Source organism: Mesoplodon bidens, assembly GCF_964165515.1.
Source record: "Mesoplodon bidens genome assembly, chromosome: 17".
NCBI classification, from domain to species: domain Eukaryota; kingdom Metazoa; phylum Chordata; class Mammalia; order Artiodactyla; family Ziphiidae; genus Mesoplodon; species Mesoplodon bidens.
The window spans coordinates 75,053,105-75,080,266 of NC_138174.1; the positions used below are offsets into that span (position 1 = coordinate 75,053,105).

Below are 27,162 nucleotides of genomic sequence, written 5' to 3' on the forward strand. Positions count from 1 at the left end.
AAGTTAAATATAAAAGGTAAAGAATAGACAATATAAAGGGGAGGTGTCTTTGGCACGTAAACCAAGTTCAGAGGGTGGTAAAGAAAGGAACCTGTGACCTTACGTGTAAGCAAACAACCAAACCTATAGCCACAGAATAGAACTGACTCTTCCCCCTTTTAGTCACAGATTATGAGTTAGGGAAGGGAACATTCTGGAAGAACGTAGTATCACCTGATGACCCTGGGGGTCCCTGTCCTCCAGGGGGTCCCATAGCTCCAGGAGGGCCTATTCCGGGGACTCCAGAAGCTCCTTTGGGACCTTGCAATCCAGGAGGTCCCGGGTCACCTGGATGGGGAAGAAATCGTGAATGCGCCACATGGGGACACGGTGGTGTCAGCGCCCACCACCCACTCACGCCGCTCGCCAGGACCCCGTCTAGAATTTTCATCATTCATTCAACAAACGTTTACGAGGCCCTAATAGGTGCTCTGCGGACACACAATAAACAGACCCCGTCCCTACCACGAGCTGGATTTGCCCGTAAGAAGTTACCTCTGATTCCCTGAAGGCCTGCAGGGCCGATGGCGCCGTGCTCTCCGGGAATGCCTGGTCCCCCGATGTTTCCCTTCTCTCCAGGGGTGCCGGGGATGCCAGGGAGTCCTGGCAGACCTTTGAGTCCCGGCAGACCAACTCCAGGCTCGCCCTGGAAACCCCCAAGCACAGAGAAGCCAGTGACCCTCAGAGACCGCGATTTTATCAGGCCAAGGGCGTACGTGTTAACCGATGCTGCCGGTGCATTTATAAGAACGGTATTTGTCCCACCTTCCAGGTGGCGAAGCTTCTTCACACCTATTGCTGCCTTTCAATCTCACGACAAGCCGAAAGGGAGGTAATTTTTAGTATTTTCTTTTCACAAAGGAGGAAAGCCAAGGCTCCCCCGTTTGGATGGCCTGTCCCCAGTCAGAGAGGCAGGAGCTCCTTCCGCTGGGTCTCGGCCCCTCGACTCTGCTGCCCTGAGCCTACACAGCGGGAACAACACGCAGCATGGTGTGTGGCCAGCGAATCGGTATTAAGAGGTGGAAAGTTCCAGGGCTGGAACAGAGCTCCGTTTACTTCGTTTATTTGATGAAATGAAAGCTCTCATGTCAGATTAAACGTTTAAAACCTTTTCATGAATCAAAGGGCTTTGACACACACAGATGATTAAAAATAAAGGCAGTATTTTGAGGGCCTGAAGGAAGGAGCATTCAAAGCACCCCAATTTAAGCACCGACGGGCCGTGTGAAGCAGAAGGTGGACATTATGTCACAGCGCCCCTCTGGCATCCCTGAAGGCAACAACTTCCAGGAGGTAAGCAGGCAGAGGTGGCTTATCCACATGGCCCTGCGGTGAAATTTGCAAACTGGAGGGAACTCAGTCCAAGGGATTTTGAAAAAGCAGAGTATTTTAAATCGCAAACCAAATCCTTCATTCCAGTTCCATTCGGCATTTACTAGCTCGTGAGCCATGTTTGAGGCGATCTACATACTGCGCTCACGGACTCACTTTCACACCCAGTGCGGGTCATCAGGGGAAGGCGGGGGTGTGTCACATAAAGAAGGCGTCCGAAGGCCACATGCTCCACGTCAGCCACACGGGGCAGGGACACCACCTCGGGTCAGGCGTTCCTCAGAAGGAACCTTCCCCAGCATCACCGAGGCACAGCTGCCAGCGTGCACCCCCGCCCATCCCCAAGGCAAGGGCAAGGGTTCTGTGTCGGCAAAGGTGCATTGCCTGGCCGTGGCCTTTTTCCCAGGTAGGACAGATGCCTTCTGGCAATTTCATATCCCTTCCTTATAATCAGAAAAGGAGGGGATCTAACCAACAGTCGCCGGTACTTGCTGAGCGGAACTGCAAGTATCAGCAAGCAGCAGAGGGGTGTTTGAGGGCAAAGAGAATCCTGATGTCACACTAGTCCCGGGGTCCCCAACCAGGGCCCTTTGCCCCACGGTGACACTGGGTAACGTCCAGAGATGTTTCTGGTGGTCACACTGGGCATGCATGTCGGGGTGCTCCTTTGGCATCTGTGGGTCGGGGCCACAGAGGAGGCTGCTAAAGACCCCACAATACTCAGGGCAGCCCCACCATGAGGAATTATTGGACATGAACGTCAGTATCACTGAGGCTGAGAAAGGCTGCAGCCCACCCTGCTGGGGGCTGTTAGGTCACTCAGGACAGTGGCTTCCAAACAGCTTTCTCCTTCCACTCATGATGAGACACACATTGTACCTGAGATCCAGGACACACACCAGGCAAGAGCCCACTCACAAAGCAGGAACAAATGATTCTCCCCAAAACAGGCATGACCACGTGCTACCCCGTGTAGTCTGGTACTTTCCATTTAATGTTATTTCATTCAAACACAAAACACGCTGACCTAACATACCCTGTGAGATGAACAGCCCACAATTTACGGGTCCAATTAATCACAAGCATGGGGAAACGGCAATCCAGAGAACGCTCAGTACCCACCTTTTGGCCAGGTGGACCTGGATTGCCAGGTAAGCCATTAAAACCTTGGCGACCAGGATTTCCAGGAGGCCCAGTGTCTCCAGGTAAACCGTCAACACCTGTTTGGAAGAGTCAGAAAAAATCATTCATGTAAAAATACCATTCCCTACTTTCTCCACTTCTTTTACACCTGCTCAGATGAACCTCAACAGATTTGAGGGCGCCAACAAGGAAGATGAGACCATCCTGGTCCAGGGGTAGCCTGAGGGCGGGGAGCGCTCGCAGCCCCGGGGCCCCTTCCTCTTTCTCCCTCACACCCGCCCCTCCCTTCCTTTGCTTCTACGCACTTAGAACTTTTCTCTCCTATCCGCTCCCCGCAAACGAACCAAACCAAACCAAACCAAACCAAACCAAACCAGCATTTGCAGACTGGGAATGGCAACTTAGACTCTGGCAACTCCGAGTGTGGTCCAGAGCGTCCCTGTCGCCCGGTTAGAAATCCAGCCTGGACATCCGCACGCAGACCCGCATCTTAACAAGACCCTTCGTGATTCCTGGACATGTTCGAGTTTGAGAAGCACCACTTTAGACCACCTGTTCTCCAACTGCACCACACGGAGGCACGTGGGGACATTTAGAGACTGGATCCTGCCTCTGATGGGCTTTCTGACAGCTGCCCACGTGGCTGTAAACGACAGCAAAGTGTGACAGCTGTTGGACTAGGCTCTCTCTGTGTGATGGAAGGCTGGGGACACGCAGTGATCTGCAAGTGGGCAGAAACACAAACCTGAATCGCCCATGGTGTAGGGCTGCTGTTTCGAGGGGCCTGACAGACAGCGCACATAACTCCAGGCAGCTTCGTGCAATGTGGGCAAAGGGTCTCTGATTAAGGAGGCCTTCCTCAGCTAAATTCTACCTGCCGTGATGGCAGTGGTCTGGTTCTCCCATGGAACACGCAGGAGGCCTGAGCACTGCCCCTGCGACGCTGGAGGGTCACTGGGGGGCCTTCTGCACCATGAGCCTGGCCATGAGCGCGGCAGGCATCACGCGGCTCCCGGAGAAACAGGCCGCTGTCTCCCATCCCCGAGCGCGAAGGCCTGCAACCTTGAGAGCAGGCGCGATGCAGAGCCCTAGACAAGAAGCCCGGAGGCTGGACAAGTCTTTAAACTAAGTTTTGGTGAAACGGCGGTAAAACTGGGGTCGGGATGCCGGCCCAAAGGGAAAAGACATGCCCCTCACTGCTCACAGCCCTTCTGGGCTCTGGACCAAAGTCCCTAATGGCCAGTGTACACATCAGTCTCCCTGAAGGAGTAAGAAAGCAGCAAAAAGGGTGAAACTCTCCTCTTTACTTCCTTACAATTTTCAGAAAGAAGCACTGGTTCTGGAACGTCCATGCGTGTGAGGGCCTCTCCCCTGAGAGCAAGGCCCCCCCTCATATTCACCTCACCATCCCCCGCCCCTCCCCCACCTTCCAGACCAGCCTGGCCCAGGTCCCGGCGGGCTGTGTGCTCCCTTCACGGATGAGAGAAAGACCCCCTTGAGGGTAGGTTTAGGCAAACGTGGCATCTGCCAGCTCCCTGGGCAGCTTGGGGCCCTTAAGGTCCCAACCCGTTCCCACCAAACCACTCGGCCAGGAGCACATGTCACCCATCACCTCGGTGACCGGAATCACCGGCCTGCACACCACGCAGCTCTTTCGCTAACTCGCACGTGGTGTGTTTACGTCCACCGCCTCTTTTCTCCTAGAATTCACGTGAGGATGAGCGGAGAGACCACAGCCCTTGGTGCTAACCAGCCGGGGACGGGCGCCACCGTCGGGGCCCACGCGGGCAGTGGCCAGAGCAGTGGCCCCCCCAAAGCTGCCTTGTCCGGCAGGTTTACCTTTGGGGCCGGGAGGCCCTGGAAAGCCAATCCCAGGCTGGCCGATTGAACCCTTCTCTCCAGAGAGACCCGGCCTTCCCGGGGTTCCAGGAAAACCTCGGTCACCTGCGGTAAGAAAGACCAATGGTCAGCGTGAGAAAAACGTGAGCACATTTCCCCCACCCCAAGCCTCCAGATGAACGAGACGCTGAGTACCTTGGGGCCCTTGGAAACCGGGGGATCCCGGAAGTCCTGCTGCTCCAGGGGGACCGGGTAAGGGCATGACTTTTCCTTCTTCACCCTTGGGACCTGGGGAAAAGAGCAAGGACACAGCGTGAGGGCTGCTGCGTCACATCCTTGTCTGCGCGCCTCCATCTCTTCCTTCTCCTTTTCTAGAATCTCTCACAGAGATCTCCTCTTCTTCCAAAATGTCCAAAATGACCTAGACGTTTGTTTGACACAAGAATTCTTTAAGCGTCCAGAGCAAGAGTTACGAAAAGCAAAAAACTCGACAACAACAAACTGCGAGATGACCCTGGTATCAACTAATCCGTCTCAAAAAGTCAAAGCCTTTTCACCATTTTCTCTCAGTTTCTCAGACAGGATTGGTTCTAAGTTGCTCTGATGCCCACATCTGGTGGGAAGTTATCTTCACGACGTGCCCCGTGGGTGATATCGTTACCCTAACAGTGAGCTGGACGGTTCTGCGGTACCTCCAGCCCAGGAAAGCCACCTTTGCTATCTCCCAACTGGGAGGTGCAGGCGCAGCCCCGGGTGCCCGTGCCGACGAGATCCACTGGGTGTCCGGACTGAGCTGTTACGGAAGGGCCGAAGGGCTCAGCTCCACTGAACCTTCGCGTACCTTAAAGAACTCAGGGTCTGAAGGGCCTCCCAGGGACAGCCAACACTCGCTTTAGCTACAGACGGTGGGAAGCTCCAGGGCTTGACCCCAGCACATCTCTGCTATATCAGCTCCAGCCCTGGGAACAAGGCTGTTATGACCATCAGACTACACACGGCTCTGGCAGAGCAAAGAAGCCGGGTCTCTGATCCCAAAGCTGCCTGGGTCTGGACGGCCAAGGAACCCTCCAGGATGTGGACAACTGACAGCCAGTACTGTCAGCATTGCCTCTTTCGGGAACCCTCCTCCCATCCTGTCAAGACGCATCTGTATGTATCCCACTGGCTTTTCTGATGGTAGTTTCTGGCCGAGAAAAAGAAACCTGATGCCTTTTTACACGCTGCAAGTGTTCAGATTCCAGGAGCACGAAGAACACCGAGACGGCGATTTGGGGATTAGGAGTGTGGGGTTAGTGACCAGAGGCCCCATTCCGAGACCCAGGGTGTTTCTAAGTCAAACCCAGCATTTTCCTGCCCCGAAAGGAGTCGTAAGAGAGACGTTCCCGGGTTCCTTGCTAATCAAAGAACACTCATCAATGGAGCCCTCACTTAGTGAAAAACCAACGATCACCCAACGATGACAAAAACAATAGCCCATCCAGTAAGGCGCTGTACTCGGGCCTCCGTCAAAGGCTGCTGGTGTGTCCTGCATTACGAAGCTGACAAACCCTACGCCGGGTCTTCACAAGGAAATAACAGTTCCCAGCGGGGACAGGAACTGACGGAACTTGGGCTGGATACATGGCTTGGGACAGAATCAGCAAATGTGTGAGCAAGAAGGCCAGACTGTAATCGCTGCTGAGTCTCTCCTGTCGGAAACCTTGACCTTCCAGCTTCTTAGTTACTATGTTTCTCCAGGCTTACTGGCCACACACCTTTAATCACCCCAAGTCACCTTTCATTCATGTCTACAACTCTTAAGCCATCTTAGTCACAGCACATGTCCTTCGGTCCTCTGTGTCCAGGCCGTTCCTGGCCTCTTCTCCTCCAGGTTTCCTAGGCAGTGATGTCAATGTTCCATTTCTTCCCGGAATCATATTCAACTAATAAGTCACTGACAGTCTACTGTGTGCGGGGCCCGGGGACCCCCCCCCCCTTTCACTTCCATCCCTGAAGATAAGCCCGTCGTGAGGACGCAGTGGAGCGCATCCGTGGGAAACCCTCACACAGCCCCCTCCCACGTTCTCCACCGAAGCCCGGGCAGTGGGCTCCAGGAGGGTGGGCGTCCTCTGACTTGCTTCCCCTCTGGTCGCTTAGCTCAGAGCGTGGCACACAGAACCGCGTGAAAAAACAGTCAACAAACGGCTGGAACTACCCCGAAATTCAACAGCCAAGTCAAAGCAGCTGTGGATCAGTCACTGAGTGTGTGCACGTCAGTGGAGGGGTGAAGAGTAAGTATGTGGTTTGGGATACACAGAAGCCAAAAGGGACCGCTCATCGGGGAGAAACGGAAGACGGGCTCAGGCTGGTATCACTTCCACACAGAAGGCTGACCTTCTCTGCTGCATATGGCGTACTTATTTATAAGGAAATCACCTATACCTTCAAATTCCTGTTATCCAGATCCTCCACGCCACTGGCCCATCTCATAAAGGAAGAAACAAGATACAGAAACGCTAAGGAAAGGTTGCTCAGGTCACATCCCCCCTCCTGGCAGAACTGAAACCAGACCCACGTCCCCATGTCACTCAGACCAGGGCTCCTGGCACTTGCGTGTGGCACTTGAGGTCCTCAGGCCTCACCTGGCAGGCCTGGGGACCCGGGGTTTCCCGGAAAGCCCATCTGTCCTTTGTCACCAATGGGGCCAATAGGGCCAAAGCCTGGAGGCCCAGGAGGGCCGACGTCACCACGGCTGCCGGGGAATCCAACTCCTCCCGGAGGGCCACGTTCTCCTTTTAATCCTACTGAACCCTGAAGCGAAAAGAGAGAAAGACGAGTTATCAGCAGACATACCAGCACTCCAATCCGCATCGCATTTTTCCACCACCCGTGGTAAAAAAGTGCCAGAGTTTAACTAGCTGTGCTACTTATTAACTTCAACCCGTCTGCAAAGGTCACCTTGTAGTTAATAAATGAAACCTGCATTCTCTCCTCTAAGCTGAGCAATCGCCCTCCCAACCCAGACATAAGGAGACACTGACTCCAAAAGGAAGGCACTTATATCTGGAATCTTCTTTGAAAGGGTGACTTGAACGCCGCTAACTTTAAAATTCACCTCCCGTCCGACATATGGAGGTCTTTTCAGTTCCCCCAGATCCATCAGAAGACACTGACCCCTTATCACCTAATCGTTCAAGTCAAGGCTATCACACCTAGGTTTACAGATTACAGTTTTCCAGTGAACGTGAGACAAGTTCGTTTACGACAAGGACCCCCCGAGTGAAAACAGGTCGACGTGATGCCAATTACTCCTTCTTCCATTCTTTGCATATCCATCATCTGTCAAGTGCATGTTCAAAGTCTGGGAATCAACATACCGGGGAGCCTTTGGGGCCGGGCAGACCCGGATGGCCGTCTCTTCCGGGAGAGCCTGCTCTGCCTGGCATCCCGGGCTGGCCTGGGAAACCTGGGGCTCCTTTGTCGCCCTTGAGTCGAGTTTCGAAGTAAATCTCGCCAGGCTCGCCCTTGGCTCCTGGCTGGCCCATCAGCCCTGGCACACCTTGCGGTCCCTGCAGAAACAAAGCCTTATGAGGCCACCACCAAAGACGCCCGTCCACAGAGCAAACCAGCAACGAGGAAACCAGGACGCCACCTTGAAGAGTGGGGACGGGTTTAGAGCTCCCCCCGTTCCCTGTGTAGGAGCAAAAAAAGCCAGCAGCTCTGTGACAAAGCCCTGAGCTGACCTCACTGCTGTGCTGTCCTTAAAAAGCCTCTAGTAATGGAGACGGGGACAGGGCGGGGGAGTGACGGAGGAGCTCTGGGCCCGGCCCGGAGATCAGTCCTTAGGTAACTTTCTTGTCTCTTACTACTGCTGACATTCCCAAGAACGGGTCAGCTACGGTTGGAAGGGGCTGGATGTGCGATTCCCTGGGCCCAGGAACCAGAGATGGAGGCTGAGAACAGCCACATTCCCTAAGTCTGGTCAGTGCTGAAATCACACGGCTTGCCTTTCACGCTCACAGCCCTAATTCCGGAAGAGATAAGGAGGCCCCGAGCACCCAGAAAGAGGAAAGTCAGGGAAGGGAGCATCAGGCCAGCTCTGTAACTGGGATTTTGAGCCGTCAGCAGAAATAGAATTAACTTTCCCAAGAGACAAACACTGGAACACTTCTTAGTTCCTGGAAAGGGGAAACGTCAAGGAATGCCCACCCCCTAGATGGTTCCTCCTCCAGGTCCCCTTGAGAGTGGGGCTCACCAGGAAGAGGCCCAAGGCTTTAAACAACTGTCTCAGTTACCTGTTCTCTGAGAGAGGGATCTCTTCAACCTCCCCGCTCACCTGGCAGAATTTAAACCCTTGCGGAATTCATGTGGTTTGAATTCCTTTTTGTAAACTCCCTTTGAAACGGTTCTTGGATGTAGGTGAACCACAGTGCGTGCATGTGCGCACGTGCACACACACACACACACACAACCTGTGTGTGTACCTACATCATGTACGCCTCAAAGTACTGGACACAGCTGGTCGGAGCTGGCCCTGAGCTGGAAGTGCCCCTTGTGACAGAGGACCCTTCACTCAGATCTACTCGGGGAAGATACCCAATCTATCGTATTTACTCTAGTCCCACTATCTCCACCAGCCACCCGCCAGAAAGTCTAGCAGAGGACATGGAAAATTCATTATCTTGTTGAAAGCTGCTGTGGTATTTTGCAGCTTTTCCTCTCTAGTTAACATTAGCTCCTGTGCCTCGCTAAGGCCCAGCTCATCTTGGAAGCCCTTCCGGATAGGCCCAGGTGGGCTTCTCCCGTGTTTCCTCCATGTACCGTATGGTCCTCGTCGGTCTATTAGGGACATTTGCTTGCCTTCTGTCTCCCCACTAGCCTTTCAGGGCTGTGAGGGCAGGACCAAGGCTTCCTGTCTTTGTGCCCTTAATGTCTACAAGAGGGAGGTACCAGAGGACGTGTATGTTGAACCAGCAATGTTCACCAATAAAAAGTAAATGCCAACGTAAGAAATTACAACCAGTGCATAGTTTTCTCAAACCGGAAGCACCCCTTATGCTATTTTATGTTGATTATTCACAGCTTAGAAGTATAGTATTTTCTAACACTACGAGCACAGGGTGAGAAAAATACAAGTTTTTATTTTCATACTGATGACCGTGTCAGTCATCGCTCTATTTAAGGGAGAAATCTAGGATTTCTTTGAAAATTGACATTTACAACCCTAGGATATCTCATGTGGATTCTTTGCTAATCCTAAGTGATTCAAGGGTCTTTTGATGCACACCCCTTAGGATAAATGTCGGAGAATCAGACGCTGCCTTGGAAGTTTAGCATTGGCTACATAAACTGGAGAAGATCTGACAAGTTGTGCAGTCTGCTTCTAGAAAGTGGAGCCACCATGGGAAAAGTCGGGAGAGGCTCGTGTCAATTAACACAGGTCACTCCCAGTGACCCCAGACCTGCCTGGGAGCTGGGCTTCGTCATCTCAGCCTGGAGCCGCCTCTTGTGGTCTGTCTTCCTTTCCCCAAATCAAACCCTCAGCTTTCAGAGGACATGTCACAGAAACGCTACCTGAATCAAATGCAGAATCAGAGCTTTCTTCGTTGGAATCTGCTTTCCAGTTTGCTCTGCTGGTTTGTGGAGCCTCCTTTAGCCTCCAGCCAAATTCGAAATAAGGGTACCACATTTTTGAGCTAGTTAAACCATGGAGCTATGATATAGCATCTAATAAAAGGAAAATTATTATCTTCTCTTAGGTTGTTTACCCACAGAACAATTTTTAGAAGTGTTTTCCCTCTACACCAAGAAAGATGCTCCCTGGATGGACAAGGCATGGGGATTCGCATTTTTCTTGTACATGTTCTTTGCTTTTTTCTTTATCGTGACTTCTCCTCAACCATCCTCCTTCATCTTTTCTCATTTATATTGGATTTGGGGCTGGGCGGGGTGGGTGTCTGGACTGGGTTCCAGGCAGAGTTGAGGCCGGAAGTATTCCAGGAAGGCCGAGTGGATAAAGACCGTGCCCAGACTATGTCTGTTGCCTTCAAAGTTGTTCCCACTTTGATCCCCACCACAGTCAGAGTTCCCAGCTTTGTGAACTTCCAACTTATTTAGAAATATGTTAAACAATTGCAACTTCTAACTTAGCTCCCCAGGCACCGGGGTAGTTCTGGAAAGCAGAAGCCCATGACTTAACTTCAAAAGGAGAAAACTATTGCTGGATTCCAGCTGTTTCATTCCTATTTCAACTCACTTTTGCCCTGACCTGCTTTTACAGAACCTTCCAGAAATATCTTCTTAAATTACAAATGTTAAAGACCTACAAACAAAAAAGAATAATGCTAAAGATTTGACTTTCCATGTACGACAAAAGAAAAGGAAAAAGGAAAAAAGGAATGAAAGAAATTGTAGAAACTGGTTAATGCTTAACAGAACTGAGAAGCACAAAGAAAATACGAGAACAAAGCCCAAAGGCTTAAAAGCTTTAGAAATAGAGCTGATTACATGCACAAAAAAATAACGTCCTTCAGTATTTAAGATTATTACTATAATCTGCTATTCAATGGCTTCTTTTAAAACAACATAGAAAGGTTAAGAAAACGATGTTCTAACGGAAAGGTTTCATGTCCTTGTGATCGAGATATTTCATTTATAGATTTGAAAAAGTGTCTTTGCAATAGATGTTGGTGATAGTTTTCAAATTCTGTACCTGTAAGAAGAAGGAGAAAGGAATAGTTCAAATTCCTAGAGGAAAATCGGCCAGTGCTCCTTCACTGCCATAGACACCATCAGCGTGGAACTTATTCACTGACAAGCTGATTATCTGATGTGAGAATGGATGACTGTGTAAAAAGACAACTCAACAGTGTGGCTGTCAGAGGGGACTCTTGGTGGCACAAGAGACCCTGTGGGAAGGTGACCACCAGCACTCGGTCATGCCTGGAAACAGGTGAGTGGCGACTGGATTCTGACCAGGTGAGAAGAAAGGCAAGTTGGGGTGCAGGTTCTGGATGCAATGGTCCCACTCATCCTCAGGCCAATCAGTCACAGGAGAGACACGGGGAGTAATTCTAACTGCTCGACAAAGTGCTCCTTTACCAGCTCCCAAATAAAGCAGGAGTCCACGTGCCAATGCAAAGATACACGCCTTTGCTGGTTTGCTCGGTGGCAACTTCTAATATGTCTAGGAACTCAGACAGGTTTACTTACAGGCAATCCTTCAAGACCATCCCTGCCGGGTAAACCTCTGTCGCCCTTGGCCCCTGGCTGTCCTGGGAAACCTTTCACAAGAGACAGAGGAAAGATTCAGCACATTGTTGATGAGACACTTTCGAAGAGCTCAAAACATTTTTACCTTTTCAAGATTCAAAAGTGCAAAGATCTTTATACAGTAATCACAAAAATGCCCAAGATGGGCTCAGAAAAGGGAAGAGTGACCCCCAAATGCACACAAGTACCACTGACGCAGAATGGCTACAAATCCCTGCCCGCAAGCCCAGTGGCCACTTAAACCAAAGCAGGCAGGCAACCTCCTCTGAGATAAGGAAATTTGCAGAGCTGTGTGAACCATATGCTGCTATACTTCGACTAGGAAATCTTTCTGACACTGAATTTGTAAGTCATCTTGGTAATTTTCAACAAAATGGACAGATCCTACAAGTGTGGCTTCACATTCTCGTGTTTTACTGTTGATGGAGAAAATCAGGTCGGGAGTAAGATATGATTCACTGTGAAGATTCCAACCCATCGAAGCAAATTCTGACCTGGTCCCTTTCACATTTGGGGCCTTACCTATTTCTCCGGGGGGTCCCTGTGGCCCTGGGGGCCCACGAAGTCCTGTTGAGTCACAGATGAGACAACTCTCTCCTTTTTGACCTAAAAAAGGAGACACGAGGTATTATATAGAACAGGTGAGCAGAATCCCTTGGAGCACAGTGACAGCACAGGAGAGGGAAGAGGAGGCCACCATTTACCTAACACCCGCTCCAGACGCGTCCATCGGCCAGTGGCCACGTGTCCCTGACACCGGGGCCCATCCTCCGCCCTCAGCACACATCACAGGTAACCACGGTGCCCTTCTAAGGACTCCCATCCTTCTGCTCTGCCAAGGCACAGGCCTGCCTCACTAAACAGTGATCCAGAACTCCATCCGCCCATCAGCCTGAGAGGACTCGACTCTATCATTTTGTCTCTAATCCTAAAACTTCCCATCACCTTTCTCTTTGATTTTGTATTTTTTAGCCAACTGCACATATAACTCCTGGACTTTAAACCTATGTTCCAGGCTGACAAATGACAGATGGGAGTAAGAAGGCACAAAATCCAGGGCAAAGACCTGACCTGACATGGAGAACCCAAGAGGAGAGGGACCCCAGCCCATGAAAATGGGAGGACATACCTTTCTTTGGAAACTCTAACCTCTTACATCTTGATTTTCAAACTAACTAAGCTAAAAGGCCTTCGAGTGTCTTAGATGTGCGTGTGTCCCAAACCTTGAATGTCAGGTTTCTAGGCACAGGTAAGGCAAACAGAGAGCACGTGCAGAAGCTGTCACTCAGGGGTCACAGAGGCTGGGCTGTGTGCCCCCCGTCCCCTCACCCTGACTGGCACCCCAGCCCCAGGCACACCCCACACCAGGCCCCAGTGTCGGGAGCAACAGCAGAACAGGAGTGCATCAGTGGGAGGGGTGCACCGTTAGTTGCCTAGTAACCCAGCCCAGCCGCAGGTGCTATGGGATCCGTGGGTGTCTGCTCCTGAGGCTGGAAGTGGACGGCGGGGAGACCTCGCACTGAGGTCTGGGCGGGCTGACGGCTCCACTGCAGGAGCGCGAAGGCACAGGAAGAGAGAGGTTCCTCTTAGGAGGTGGGGGATGGATGAACACACCTCTCAGTACAAAGAACCTTCTGACCATTGGCTCCGTCACAAAATGGAACAGCCTATCTCAGAAAGTGCTAAGCAACTGGGAACTAGGGAGATTCATGAAAAGCAAGTGACACGCCAACTGGTGGCACAATCCTCCCCGCCTGAATTTAAGATCACTTTCATCTAAGGTTCTGCAACTGACATGGCTGTCAAAATTCTAAGACATTTTCCATGCATTTGAGCTTCAGACGTTTGAAGAGCAAAAATTCTTTGTGATCCAAAGCCAGGAATGGGACCCACAGGGATCCGTTTTGGGGGCCACCCTCTCTTTGTTCTCCTCTCTGGGTATTAAGAGACACATACTGAATAAATACTGGAACATCCTTTGTTTACTCCACTCTAAGACGGGACTGTTTGTGCAGTGATAATCCATCGTTCCCAAGATAGTGAGGGATTATGATGCGTCCCGCGTGGGCATTACAGACGACACTTGAAAAGTTTAAGATAAAACTCAGAGCCAGGGGTGGAGGTGGCGGATTCATCAGCGCAGATCTGCTCACACTGATTACGGAAACTGAGGTTGAGCGGTGGTGAGCGGTCTGTACACACACTTGTGATCCAGCTTCAAGGAAAGACGTGCATTCTTGGAGAATGTAATCTCTGACTTTGAACCAAAGGATAGCAGGAAGATATCAATCTGAGAATTTAACCTGCTGACCCCACAGAGGGTAAAGAACAGGGACTCTGACTTCAGGGCCCATCTCCCCGTTGTCTCCCAGGTGATAACTGTCTCTTCAACGGCCAACAATCTCAGCAGAGCTGTCGGGAGACACATCTGAGGCATGGATTTTGAGGAGAGCTTCAAATAATGGAAGAAGATACCCATGTCCACCCAAAGCCAGTAAGTATGTGCCATGTATCACACGCCCAAGCACAATCAGCATTTTTAAAAAAATTAAATCTCTTACCTTTTTCTCCAACTTCACCTGTCAACCCTGGCTGCCCCGCACTTCCAGGAGGACCCTGGTCACCTGGCGGCCCGGGCTGGCATTCCACAATTCCATCTGCAATGGATGTTTAACAATTAGAGGGTCACTCCCGCCAAACTGAAGCTATAGGTGTTTTCACCCTCTCTTGATTCAATCTATTACAAAACCAAACTTTATTTAGGTTATTTAGCAAGTATTAGAAATCCAGCTGTGGTCTGCTTTGAAACAATCCTAGTACGTTAACCTGTAAAACATGACCAGCGCACATAGCATCCATCCATGTCCGTCACAAGCCATCAATGCTAAAATTTCTATTTTACAATTCCAATGCTTATTTCAGCTCATCAGCCCTGTCCTGAAACTGATTTCATGTTATCTTGCAAGGTACACACCATCACCCTTACGTCACAGATTAAGAAACTGAGGCTCAAAAACTTAAATGATTTGTCCATGTCCTACCTCTGTGAAGTCAACACAGAGACTTCAGCAACTTTATGCCTTTTTTTCCTCCTGAGCAAACTTACAGCGAAATACTCGTTATTTTAGAGACACAGACTGCCGTGGGAAAACACCTATAATTGTTTGTTCCTATTCAATTCTGAGCATCATTGACGTGAAGGAGCATGAAAATGAACTGCAGTGACGCAAACACCATCCGTTGTGGGTTCTAATAAAAAAAAAGTATTGTTTTCGAATATACACAGTGATAGAGTTTATATTTCCTTCTCCAATATCTTTGAAGGAAAATGACAGAGTGCGTGCTTGAACGTGAGGCTCTGCAGGCACCGGTCACAACCGTAGCCCGGACATTCACGGCAGCGCCTGCCGCCCCCAGCTCACACATCAGCTCCACAGGGATGGACAGTGGGGGAGAAGCATCCCCAGCCTTTTGGGCTTTTCACAAGGGATGCTGGGGCAATGGTGGGTGTGCTCTCTCCCCAGACACAAAGGCCTAAAAAAGAGCCCAAGGTTCTCTGTTTGATGACTTTGTTTAGAGCTCAGAGGAAAAAGTTTCAAGTGTGTAAGAAATGAAGTCCAGGGGCTTTTTGTTTGCTTGTTTCCTGGGAGCGTCTCTGAATAAAGCACAGGTGAGGAGGAACCCTGGGGTGGCCGTATCTCTGCCCTGGGTCCTCTGGCTCCGGCCGGCTCCCTGGTGACCCCATTTGTCTTGAACAGAGTGGAGTCATTTTTATGCTTCAAAAAGCTTCTCTAAATTCCTTGCCTGGGAAGAACTCATTCCCAGCCCTGCAAGCCGAGGTGGCTGGACTCCCCGATTCTGGAAACACAGGTGCGTGAACACTGACAGGCGTAAAATTATTACTTTTCCAGAACACACCTCCTGCCAGCCTCCTCTCCATCAGAATCCCTACACACCCCTGGTAGGAAGGCAAGTTACCATCCTCATCAAAATGAATTTTAAATAATTTTAAGTCTAAAGCAAGAATACAGGGATGTGTCTGAGGAGTTTTGAAGGGCAAGTTCAGGTTCGACGTTTACACGGTCGGCTCAGGGAGGCTCGGCCGTCAAGGGCGGGGAGAGTTGCAGCCACACGGGACCAGAGCCCAGGAGCGGATAGGGCTGTAGGCGGCTCCACGCTCCCTGGGTAATGAGCAATCGAAGGGTCCCAAGGTGGCGATCCATTAAGATGCAGCCTCTTTAACATGCACTGTAAATGTGTGTAAAAATCTCACTGATAAACGATCACTCTGCACGCTGTGACTGTGAATCACCTAATTTGCACAGACTGTTCCAGGGCAACCCGGAAACCTGGAGGGCACCTATCGCAACGTATTCAGCCGACACATCCTACACAAGTCACAGCAGGGAGAAGTTCAAGTCTTTCCATGAGATTTGTTCGCATTTCAGAACTGGCAAACTGCGGATATGAAAAAAAGGTTCTAGATCTCCCCAGGGTTGGCTCTCTCACCAGGGTCTTTGCCGATCACTCTTATTAAAGCTAGAACCCACGCACGGCCCAGACCTGTGTCTTCCCCTCCCGGCTTCCTTTCCTCCTGTATTTGTCACCTCTGCTACCACATAATCTACTGATACTTATTTACTTGATTTCTGTCTCAGAATGCACGCCCCAGGAGGACAGGATTGTTTTGTGGGCTTTGTCACAGGTCTTAGGGCAGCACCTGGTGTATTGTACGCACGCCAATGTTTGTTGAACGAGTAAGTGACCAAGGAATGAACAACAGGTCCGAGGAAATTCACGCTGATCTGTTCCCAGTGAAGCTTCACATCTGGAATCCCTTGTTCCATCCAGTCCATATCTGGCCTCCCTACGTAGCTTCATCCGTGAGAAGTCCTTTCATGGAGATGGGTCTGCATTCCAGCAAATAAGACACCCGGCACCTACAGCATGGAGACCCCCTTCCCATAACGCACACAGGACCCGTGCCTCAGACGTTCGGCTGAGCACACACTGGAGGTCTGAACTTACGCCCACTGGAGCGATTAGTTTAAATCCCCTCAAAGTTTCTTTTATTTTGCATTGCTATTACTTTGGAGTCACAGAGCCTCCTTCACTGAATCAAGAGGTTCCTGTTCTGTGCTCAGCTTTGATGGTGGGCAGACGAGAAAAATCCAGGTAAACTACCGTTCAGATTTTAAGTCACTTACAGACAAAGCAGTCCCTTCTCCGTGTGTGTTTGTGTGTGTGTGTGTGTGTGTGTGTGTGTCTTAGTACCAGCTTGTGTCTCTAGATGAACAGAATGCATTCCTTTCCCAGTAAGAACCCTACAACCCAACTGGTTTGCTTTCTAACTTTAGATGCTGGTTAGGTTGGCCCCTATTCCTCTAAACCAGTTTCATTAGTTTATGTTCACTCTTCCTTTCTGCAGTGACTAACTTTGCAAAGACAACTAAGTGAGATATGAACAATTCATGTCGCTGGACACCCAGCCTCTGGCACTACACCTTCCCCAGCCCAGCCCCCCATCTGTCCTGGACAGGACACCACGCAAAACGGACCCAGAGGGAACTCACTTGTGTGGCCTGGCTGCCCAGGGGGCCCGGGGGGCCCAGGGGGGCCCGGTAGCCCATCCCTTCCACCTGGTCCGGGCAAGGACACGCCTGGCAAGCCCTGGTCACCTTTCTCTCCTCTTTCACCGGGGAAGCCGGGGGCACCAGTCAGCCCTGGTATCGGGAAGCCTGAAACCAGAACAGAACTCATGGACACAGCACAACACCAAGTGTCATGCCGACAGCACACACTGGTTGTGGTCACTCTGTTCATGGGAAAATGACCATGGCTGAAAGGGGAACTGCTCTGGACAAGTGAGAAACTGCATTAGCTTCTCACCACGTAAATGCTGTTGGGCAAAGGCTCCCTACAAAGCAACTGCAAGGAAAAGGGGCTCATGGTGTAGACATTAACATCTGTGGATTTCCTTCAGTGCAAACAGTGTCCCCAGTAGGTTAGAGAGAGTACTTTCCATTTCTGCTTAGAGAATAAAGAAAGGCGTAAGAAATGTCCTTAAACAAAGCAGATGTGGACAGGAGGCAAAGTAGGTGGAAGTGTGTTGGAACCAGCTAAAGAGCAGAGTCAGGACAAGGAAGACAGCCCTGGGCAAGAGCGCAAAGTCAAGGTGGAGATCAGAGCTGAGCACGGGAAGGCGAGTTAAGCCGCTGTGAGTTTGGAGGGGACGAGATCGTATGGCCCTGTGACAGCCGAGAAGGGTTTTGACCTAGTGCTTGAGACACAACGGTCCAGTAGGCTGCAGGTGAAGTGACTTTGTGCCCTGGAGAGCAGAGAGCTGGCCTCTGGTCCCAGCATCCGGCCGACAGGTGCAGGGGCGTGAAAACAGACGGGTGAGGTGACCCGGGACGAGTCAGGGCGGAAGGAGCCCCGAGGAAGGACGGACAGACCCCCAAACCCCAGACGTGGACTTGAGTCCCAGGTGAGAGGCTGGAAGTCGCTGAACCCGCAAGCACAGCACGTAAAAGAACTGGAGGCCGTCCGCGTGGGCCCCAGCCCCATCCCTACCCCAGAACTGGTGTGGGAGAAGCAAAGGAAGGATGAAGGATGACCCTCAGAGAGGCAGGGAGGCGGGACCCGAGGCCAAGGGCCTCCGCAGTCAGCAGGGGGTGGGAGCTGGACTGGGGGCATACAAGGCCAGAGCAACTTCAAAGTTTCTAAAAACCATGGCTTAAGACACTAACAGGGTCAGATATGAGGTTTTAGAAAGTAGAACTGCAAATGCTGCCAGGAGACGTGAAGTAACATGTTCACGAGAACAGCTGGAAGGTCCAGCAAGCTTTACAACCAAGGAGAGGAGAGTGATGGAAAAGAGGGAAAAGGGAGGAGTTTAAGGGCAGATGCCAAAATTTTAGCGGAAAGGAGGTACGCAGGGCAGCGAAGGCAGCCTTGAGCCACGGCTGCTGCGAACCTTAGACAGTGGGGCTGGGTTGTCCGGGTGTTGTCTGTTCCAGCAAAAACAAAGGAAGGGGTTCTGGGGGGACTTAAAACTTAAGAACTGTCAGGAAGGGAAAAAAGAAACTGATAAAAAGAATAAGACATAAAAATTAAAAATAAAACCAGACAAAACCAAAACCTTCAGTAAGAACTGTGAGCACTTCGTGTGGCGTCGATTCCAGGGCACCCGAGGGTTTCGAGCCGAGCACTTGTTACCTCTGCTCTAGGACCTGGGATTACATGCCTGCAGTGCATACAGACAGGCATCTGCACATACAGAGAAGTGCAACTCCCAGCCTCTGATTACACAATCCGTTAGAAATGCAAAACTAGCACAAAACAGCTGCAGACTTATTATAAGCTCAGTGACTCAGGAGTCCACCGAGAAGCAAGATTAGAGGTGATTAGATTAGTTAGAAGAGGTTTCAGCCTTGAGTCTGGTCTCAAGCTGAGAAACAAAGGCAATTCCAGACAGGGCAAGAGAGAGCAACGATGTTGGGGTGCGGGGGGAGGTTTTCCGAAAGGCCGACGGTGCCCCTGGGAGCAGCCGGAAGGAGGCTGAAATGCAGGGGCTTAGATCAGAGGCAGGGAGACAGGGTAACTTAACGAGAGACGTTAAGAAGTTTATATACATGAAATACATGTTTATAACTACATGTCAACCTGTCATTTACAAAATAAACACTGTCCTAGGAGCACAGGTTGTTTTCAGAGCTAGAAAAACGTGTAACAAAATTGCTAGCCACTGTATGCAAGTATCTAACTAATGCAGGGGATAAACATGTTTAGAATAGAAACCGTGTAGAAGGTGTACAAATACTCTAAAAAAATAATTTCAGGATGCTCACCTGGCGGGCCTGGCGGACCTTGTATTCCTGGGAAACCTAAAAGGAGGAAGAGAGAGTGGGACAAACTGAGCCTGTTTCACTTGTGGTTTATGTTGTGAACTTCTGTGCTCGTGGGTACCCACGGTCCCGGGGACAGGGAGCTCTGAACTTGGGGAGATGCCGCGCCCCTGACACTGCAGAGATGCAGGGAGATGGGCTCCTGGAAACCCAGTGGGATTGCAGAAGATGAACTTGAATAGCATTCGGTCACCGCATGGTCCTGCATGGCGCTCAGGTGTTATCAAAACATGCACGAGTGCAGGACGAAGATGGAAAAAAGAAAGGACGAGAGAAAAGAAGGGAGGAGGGAGAAGGAGGGAAAGAAAGAGGGAAGGATCTTACCTTTGAGGCCCGGCTCCCCTTTCAACCCTGGAGCCCCTGGGTACCCCCGCTCTCCTTTCTCTCCCAAGGGCCCTGTGCCGATAACCTGAATTACAGAAGAGAAGATCATCGCATGGCATGGCAGGGGACTGTGCTGTATATTATAGCACAGATGAAGAAATAAACACATTTTGTATTATTTCAAGACATGTGAAAGTAAAGAAGAAATAGTGGTGGAAGAGGAAGGGGCGGGGAGAGGGAGGGGAAGAGAGTGGGGGGGGGATATTCCCCCCATGGATATTCGGTATCGCCCTCCTCGCAGAGAACTTCGCCAGGCAGCTCTGCTACCTTCTGTAATCATCTGCTTGGCAGGAGCTTTACCAATGAAGTCAAGTTAGAAACATTAGTTCTGAGGTTTGGGTATGGAATTTCTCAAAAGTCCATGCAAGCTGTAAGAAGAATAGTCTTCTTGAAAGAGTATTATCTGAAAAACTGCCTTATATTTCCTCAGGCAATATGTAACAGGAACACTCCAATTTTTTTTATTGGAAGAGGTTTTCTGCTTCACTGTTTTAAATGGTCAAAAGTGGGGACTTCTTTAAGGTCCTCATAATATGGGGCAAGAAGAAGGCACTGTGGCCCTCACTAAAAAGGGGTGAACCAGTTCACCCCAATTCTGAGTTGCTGAAATTCGAAGGCAAGGACCCTACCAAATATTGCCTATTACCCTTAAGATGTAATTCCTCCGTAGCAATTAAATGATGGGTATTATTAAGGTCTGCTGATGAGGTTAAGGTAAAAAAAGATTATTCAAAGGCAGCTGCTGGATTAGGAATATGGGAAATGGAATCATCTATCGTATGACGTGTTAAAAGCATAAGGAGGTCCCATAATACTTTGATCTGGTAACCCTATTTCTGGAAATGCAGCCTAAGGAAGGATTAGTCAAATCCCACACCTAACACACACAGACACACACAGGCACGTACAAACATTCACTACCACGCTGTACCCAGGCAAGAGGGCAGCAAACAAGAGAATGGTCATATTTCACTGTTTCCAAAAAGAATTGGGGCAAAATGGTTACAACAATTATCGCACAGTGCTCTGAAAATGACCATTTGAAGATAACTTGAAAACGTGAAGAATGTTCATTTTTAAAAAGAAAAAATGTTACGTACATTGGATTGCGAGTATATAAAAATATGTATACGGACAAGGAGTCAAAAGTTATTTGCAAAAAATAAAAACTGTTTTGCTGAGACAGTCAGATCATGGATGATCTGTTTCTCTGAGTAGCATTTTCCTTAACAGACCATTATTTTTTTACGTTTCAAAATGTGTTGCTAATACTCTCATCCACGTGCAAGTCTTTTAATTTTAGTGGAAAAAGATATGCAGCAATTGTCCAAATACAGTAACAAGTAAATACCAAATGCCACACGATACAGAATATAAACGATCAGTTCAAATTCTGTGTACCCCCTACATCAAAACATCATTCTAGGAACACCGTGGAGCATGTGGCCTAGGTGACAGGCCAGCCCGTCTCTCTCTTTCCCTCTTTTCAAACGATCTCACAGACAGCAAATGTCACTGTTACTCACAATTCCAGGTGGGCCAGGAGGGCCTGCTTCACCTTTGTCTCCCTACAAAAGAAAAATAACTTTACTTGTATTTTTTAATGATAAAGGTTGCCTTGCCAGCAGCAGGGCTGAACTTTTTTTTCCTAGAAAACTAGACTGTGCCCACTGTACACTAACAGGATTGTCCTCTCCTTAGAACTTCTCACTGTGATTAGTCTATTACAGCCAAAATCCATACATCTCCCCTTGCTTCGCATAAGTGTGACATCCGAAAATTGAGACTTCTACAAAACATAAACGGAAGGCTAATGATTCACGTTACAAAAGAACTCATGCTTCTCAGAGACCCTCAACAGAATCATCTGCAAGTTGAATTCGTATATGGTGGTTTTTCTTCTTTGTTTTTTTCTTTTATTTTTGGCCATACCTTGCAGCATACAGGGTCTTAGTTCCCCAGCCAGGGATCAAACCCATGCCCCCTGCAGTGGAAGCGTGGAGTCTTAACTACTGGACTGCCCGGGAAATCCCGTACAGCGGTTTTTCAATACAATAAAAAAAATAAATGAAATAAAATGATATGAAAGCTTAGGGTGGCTAAAAGTATTTTCTTAAAAGAAATCATTTTATTTGAGGATTTTGGTGTAAGACTGTCTAACCCTGCATTGGAAGTCATAATAAAAGGATACTTATGGATTTTTCTTTCCCCTTAAAATCCAGCGTGACTTGAAAACATTGGATGGATAAATTCTCATCACTTTGAGGCTTAATTTAACTCCTATTAGATGAAAATCTCAAAGAAATCAATCCTTTTGTATCTAATGTTCTTATGTAAGTATCATAACAACACTTTTAAACACTTTTTTTTGCGGTATTTAAAGTCAGGTGTTAAACCAGAATTAGATGTTTTGATTTTTCTAATTTGAATAAAAGAAGAGATTTTAGAAATATCTATGGGAGCTTTAAAAAATCTTAGCTAATATATTCGAAACATATTTACCTTTTACAATCTACAAGAATTGACTTTCTCATAAAGTTACAGTCTTAGAAAAGGATTTCTTCCTTTGTCACTGGTGTTGATAAACCAACCCTGAGGTCCTCTCCCTACTGTTAAAGATGAATGTTTCAAATCCATTTCTTATTTTAGTAGAGGTTTACATTACCTAGTCTCATGATTAAAAGAGAAAAATAAACCAACAATGAGTTTTCTCTGAGTATACAATTGGCAAATACTTTTTAAAGTTTCATAACAAACAGTTGACAAATGAAAGGCTCCCAGGGTGATGGAAGTGCAATTCTGGGGGCAATTTTATTGCGTATGACAAAAGCTTCCCCAAAAAAGGGTCTAAACATTAACCCCCAAATTATACTTTTTAGGAATTTATGATGGGAGATGATGAGACAAGTGGATAAAGATATTTATAATGAGAAAAATGTGTTAACGATCTACGTAACATGCAGTAAAAGGTATGGATACCGTAAGTGTTGATGTATAACCACATTTACGGATGTTGAAATATATCCTCATTATGTCATTAAGAGAAAAAGCAAGATATATCATGCAATACCATTTTTTTAAAATCTCATGTATGTGTGTGTTTTAATTCTGACCATTTCTGAGTGGGTAATAGAAAAATTACACAGGCTTTCTTTTCTCCTCTATATGTTTCTGCATTTTCTTTGTTTCATAATCAGGGAAAATTTATCTACTACAAAAAACACATAAAAACTTAAATGAGTGGAACATTTTATATTTTTTTCTTTAAAAATTTATGCACAAAATAGAACCACTAGGTTGTGTTTTATCTCACATGGAGCATACATAAGTTGTATTCTTTGAGTGCATGGTCCTTTATTCTAGAAAAAAACTCTAGGTTGAACAAAATGAAGGCAAAAATTCAAAGTAGGATCACCATTTACCTTTAAACCCTCTCGGCCTGGGAGTCCTGGGTACCCCGAATCCCCCGGAAACCCCTAAAATGGAACAGAAACCAACAGCAATCATCAGCAAGTGAGGGCAACAGCTTGCTTTTACAAAATCACAGAGAAATACTTACTAGACTCCCTTTTTCTCCTTTTTCACCGTCTTTTCCTGGTTTTCCCTGTACAATAAAGGTTTAAATATTAGTAGTGCATAAATAATAATAATAAACATGCTCTAACACGAAGGGTCTAAATCAAATACAAGTTACTATGTTGTATGAATCTTCTGGGTGAGTTGGCCACGCTACAGTAACAAATCATGGAAGATACATTAAATAACTATGAACTAAAAGAGTTACAACAATAGAAGAAGACTTTTCAATATTTAAAAAGCTGGAGGTTGATTAGCTCCAAGTCTTCTAAGACATCATTACATCTGGCAGCCGAGTCTACACCAGAGAAGTTTTCTTATCGGCAAGTGAGTATTTGGCAGACGGTACAGCACTGATTCACTTTAACAGAAGTTTCCGTGCATCGTTTCAGGGTAGAAACTGAACTGCCTCAGCTACTGGAGGTGGGTGGGTCTCCTGTCACTGCACGCAGGGCGCGAGAAGCACCTGAGCATCTGGGCTCTGGATGGAGCTCCCAGCGGGCTTGGGAGGCGGCCGGGAGGGGTGCCTGCTGCTCTGAGCAGGCGGACAGGTGGCTTTCAGTGAGGGGCCGGCAGGGGGCACTGTCTGGTGGGGGGGGCGGGGAGGAATCATCTGAATAACAAAGGGCCTCAGCCTTCCTGGGGGCCTTTCTAATGGTGACCACCTCCTTATTCCTGCTCCCAAGGCTTCAGAAAGGCTCTTCAGCAGAGGAAAGACCCCTACAATCTCTTCCAGTCTATGCTCCTATGAACCTGTGATTCTAGGAATGCAGGAGAAATGATTTCACATCAGGAATAAGAGGACTTTTCTTTTTAAACATGTCTGTTGGAGTATAATTGCTTTACAATGGTGTGTTAGTTTCTGCTGTACAACAAAGTGAATCAGCTATACATATACATATGTCCCCATATCTCCTCCCTCTTGCATCTCCCTCCCACCCTCCCTATCCCACCCCTCCAGGTGGTCACAAATCACCGAGCTGATCTCCCTGTGCTATGCGGCTGCTTCCCACTAGCTATCTATTTTACATTTGGGAGTGGATATATGTCCATGACACTCTCTCGCTTTGTCCCAGCTTACCCTTCCCCCTCCCCGTGACCTCAAGTCCATTCTCTACAGGACTTTTGAAGGCACTTACTCGGGGTCCTGGTTTTCCGGGTTCACCTTTCTCTCCAACCCCTGGCATCCCCTAAAAGACAAAAAGAGCAAGAGTCAGAGTCATTCGCATATTTAAATAAACTATTAAATTAAGTAAGCATTCCACTGAAGGTGGAACACATTATGGTCTTTCCCACAAAATGATGATAAACAAGATTTCAGTCCTTACCTGAAATCCAGGTTCACCTTTTTGGCCCTAAAATAATTTCAAAAGAGAGAAAGATTAGCACTGTCTAGTGGCTATATCAGTTTTTATATGCTACATGGAACAGGTAAAAGGGGAAAAAACACCTTTCCTGATATAGTAACCAAGAAATTCACATTGGTCTGCAGCATCCACTTCCTGCCATCAACTGGATTGTGGACGTAAGAATGGCGGAGTTAATACGTCGGACCCCCAGCAACTGCAGCCTCCTTCCACCCTCAGCTCTCTCCCTCCCGTTCCCAGCCGCCCCTCCCCACCTGGGTGCATTTAAGAAACCCTCACACAAGGGGGTCAGCCTCAAACTAGTCTCGTGCCAACCCAGGTCCAGCTGCCTCTGCCCTCAAGAAGCTCACTTTTCATGGGACGGGTGGTCTATAAAAACCTGTTTTCAGGTCAGGGCGAACATAACCAGAGAAACTGAATTTTGGCCCAGTCTCTCTTTATGCCTTGGAATCTGTCCACAATTAGGAAGCCGGCCTTCACCGGACAAAGTCTGTCCCACCTTCTCTCCTTTGGCAGCGTACTCTCCTTTCTCTCGAACTTGAGCTTGTCCTGGGACTCCTGGGGGCCCACTGACCCCTTGATCACCCTGTGGATGCAAACACTTGGGATTAATTAGGCATAAAGGTAATTACACAGGGAAGAGAAACGCAGAGGAGGGAAAAGCCCAGAAGAGAACATCTGTTTTGAAAATGTGATTGTGCTCCGTTCCAGACTGTCCTTGCCTCAGCAGAAAATTAAGCTTCAGAAGGAAGATGGTCCTCTAAGGATATAAAGCCAGGAGGAGGCTTTCCCGCTCAGGGGTCACCCCATAACCACGGAACTTGAACATCTGTAGGACAGATGGATGCGTGCATATATGTACAGACCACACACGTAGACAGACAGCACACGCCGGGACACATATGCTGGTCTGTCACATTTGAAAGGCACACCAGTCGCCTAGTAGCGCCTGGGAAGAAAGGAGGTCTCTTTACGTAAACCAAAAAGAAGCATCAGGGGTCTCTTCCTCAGAATCCTAACTGCTGGGTACAACGGGAAATATAGGAACCCCAGCCATCACACGACGAGGAGGTCCAAAAACTTCAACTGCATCAACTGCAGAATCACTTTACTGTGAGGTTTATGAAAAGACTGGGTGGAAATCTGGGGTGGGAAGAGGAGGCCAGTGCTCATCCACCTCTGCCCGGACCTCCACTACACCTGGCTGGCAGTCACCTACACCGGCTTGAGCACCTGGGCCCTGGGCCAGGTGCAGCCGCAATTCCAAGAATGGCCATTTGGTGCCCGTTTCGTGGGTCGGGTCCAGGGAAAAGTGGTGGAGAGATCCCCAGAGCATCAGGGACCCACTGCCGGCCTCTCATCCTTTCTCAGCAGGAGGAGGCTGCCTGTTCTGGCCTGTGCATTCCTGCCTCCAAGGTTCTTTCCCCCCAACTCTGGTACGATGGCTTTCGTCTTTACAGGGCTTAATATAATGGTTATGCTACTAACAGCCAGGTCCTAAATTTGACCTTTTTATAATAAAGTCCAGGTCTGAGAACATTTTGATTGAATGTATGAACAGAGAAGTGGAATAAATGGCCTCACTGCATCTGCATCTGTGGGTCAGACCCCACGTAGAGTCATCTCAGTGAATTCTAGCCGTGCCTTCAGGGAAAACACTAACAAACTCAAGAACATTCAGAGAAGGGTATCCACGGTTATAAGCGTCCAAGAGGAGGTCCAGAGGCAGAAACCTGATCATGCTTAGAACTGGGATTTTAACCAAGAAAACTCCCCAAAGCAAACAGCACTCACCTTGTCACCTTTTGGCCCCTGAAAACTCAAGCCCATTTGCCCCTGTTGATTAAAAAGTAGAATCCGTTATTAGCATTGTTTACTTTGTTCAAAATCATCTAACAAACATGATGTGAAATGCAAGATGGTACGTTGAAGGCAATATCTTCGTCTCACAATGACATAATCCTTTCAAGAAAGTTGTGATCGTGTTGTAGTCAATGTCTATAAAAAGCTTTTTTTAAGTATTATTGGAAAAGAATCCTATAAAAACCTTTTTTAAAAAGTTTAAGATTTTTAGACTCTGGCTTTAAAAAACTAAGGAAAAGATCAATGATTCCATAACTAATGGATGGATGGAAGGAAGAATCAATAGATCAACAGATTGACAGATCAACAGATCAGTAGATTAACTGATAGACAGGTTAGATAGATTGATGGATAGGTGACTAGACAGATGATAAATATACAGATAAAGAAATTATAATTTCCCAAAACGTTTTAGAGATGTAAACAATGAGTTACAGAAATGTCACGATAGTCTTATACCA

General features: G+C 48.4%; 1 protein-coding gene across 1 annotated transcript in view; it reads right to left on the minus strand.

Annotated features, from left to right (window-relative positions):
* The window catches only part of COL4A1 (collagen type IV alpha 1 chain), a 148,383-nt gene that overhangs the window by 24,270 nt on the left and 96,951 nt on the right, over positions 1-27,162 (minus strand). Inside the window, exons 12-31 of the mRNA XM_081215096.1 lie at positions 26,633-26,674; positions 25,338-25,424; positions 24,800-24,826; positions 24,611-24,661; positions 23,455-23,499; positions 23,318-23,371; positions 21,422-21,463; positions 19,836-19,920; positions 19,455-19,490; positions 17,178-17,342; positions 14,166-14,261; positions 12,127-12,210; positions 11,545-11,615; positions 7,710-7,901; positions 6,975-7,143; positions 4,549-4,641; positions 4,354-4,458; positions 2,494-2,591; positions 535-685; positions 214-327 (exon numbers count right to left, since the gene is read on the minus strand). Of these exons, the coding sequence (XP_081071222.1) occupies positions 214-327; positions 535-685; positions 2,494-2,591; positions 4,354-4,458; positions 4,549-4,641; positions 6,975-7,143; positions 7,710-7,901; positions 11,545-11,615; positions 12,127-12,210; positions 14,166-14,261; positions 17,178-17,342; positions 19,455-19,490; positions 19,836-19,920; positions 21,422-21,463; positions 23,318-23,371; positions 23,455-23,499; positions 24,611-24,661; positions 24,800-24,826; positions 25,338-25,424; positions 26,633-26,674 (1,807 nt within the window). The remainder of the gene's footprint in view (positions 1-213; positions 328-534; positions 686-2,493; positions 2,592-4,353; positions 4,459-4,548; positions 4,642-6,974; positions 7,144-7,709; positions 7,902-11,544; positions 11,616-12,126; positions 12,211-14,165; positions 14,262-17,177; positions 17,343-19,454; positions 19,491-19,835; positions 19,921-21,421; positions 21,464-23,317; positions 23,372-23,454; positions 23,500-24,610; positions 24,662-24,799; positions 24,827-25,337; positions 25,425-26,632; positions 26,675-27,162) is intronic.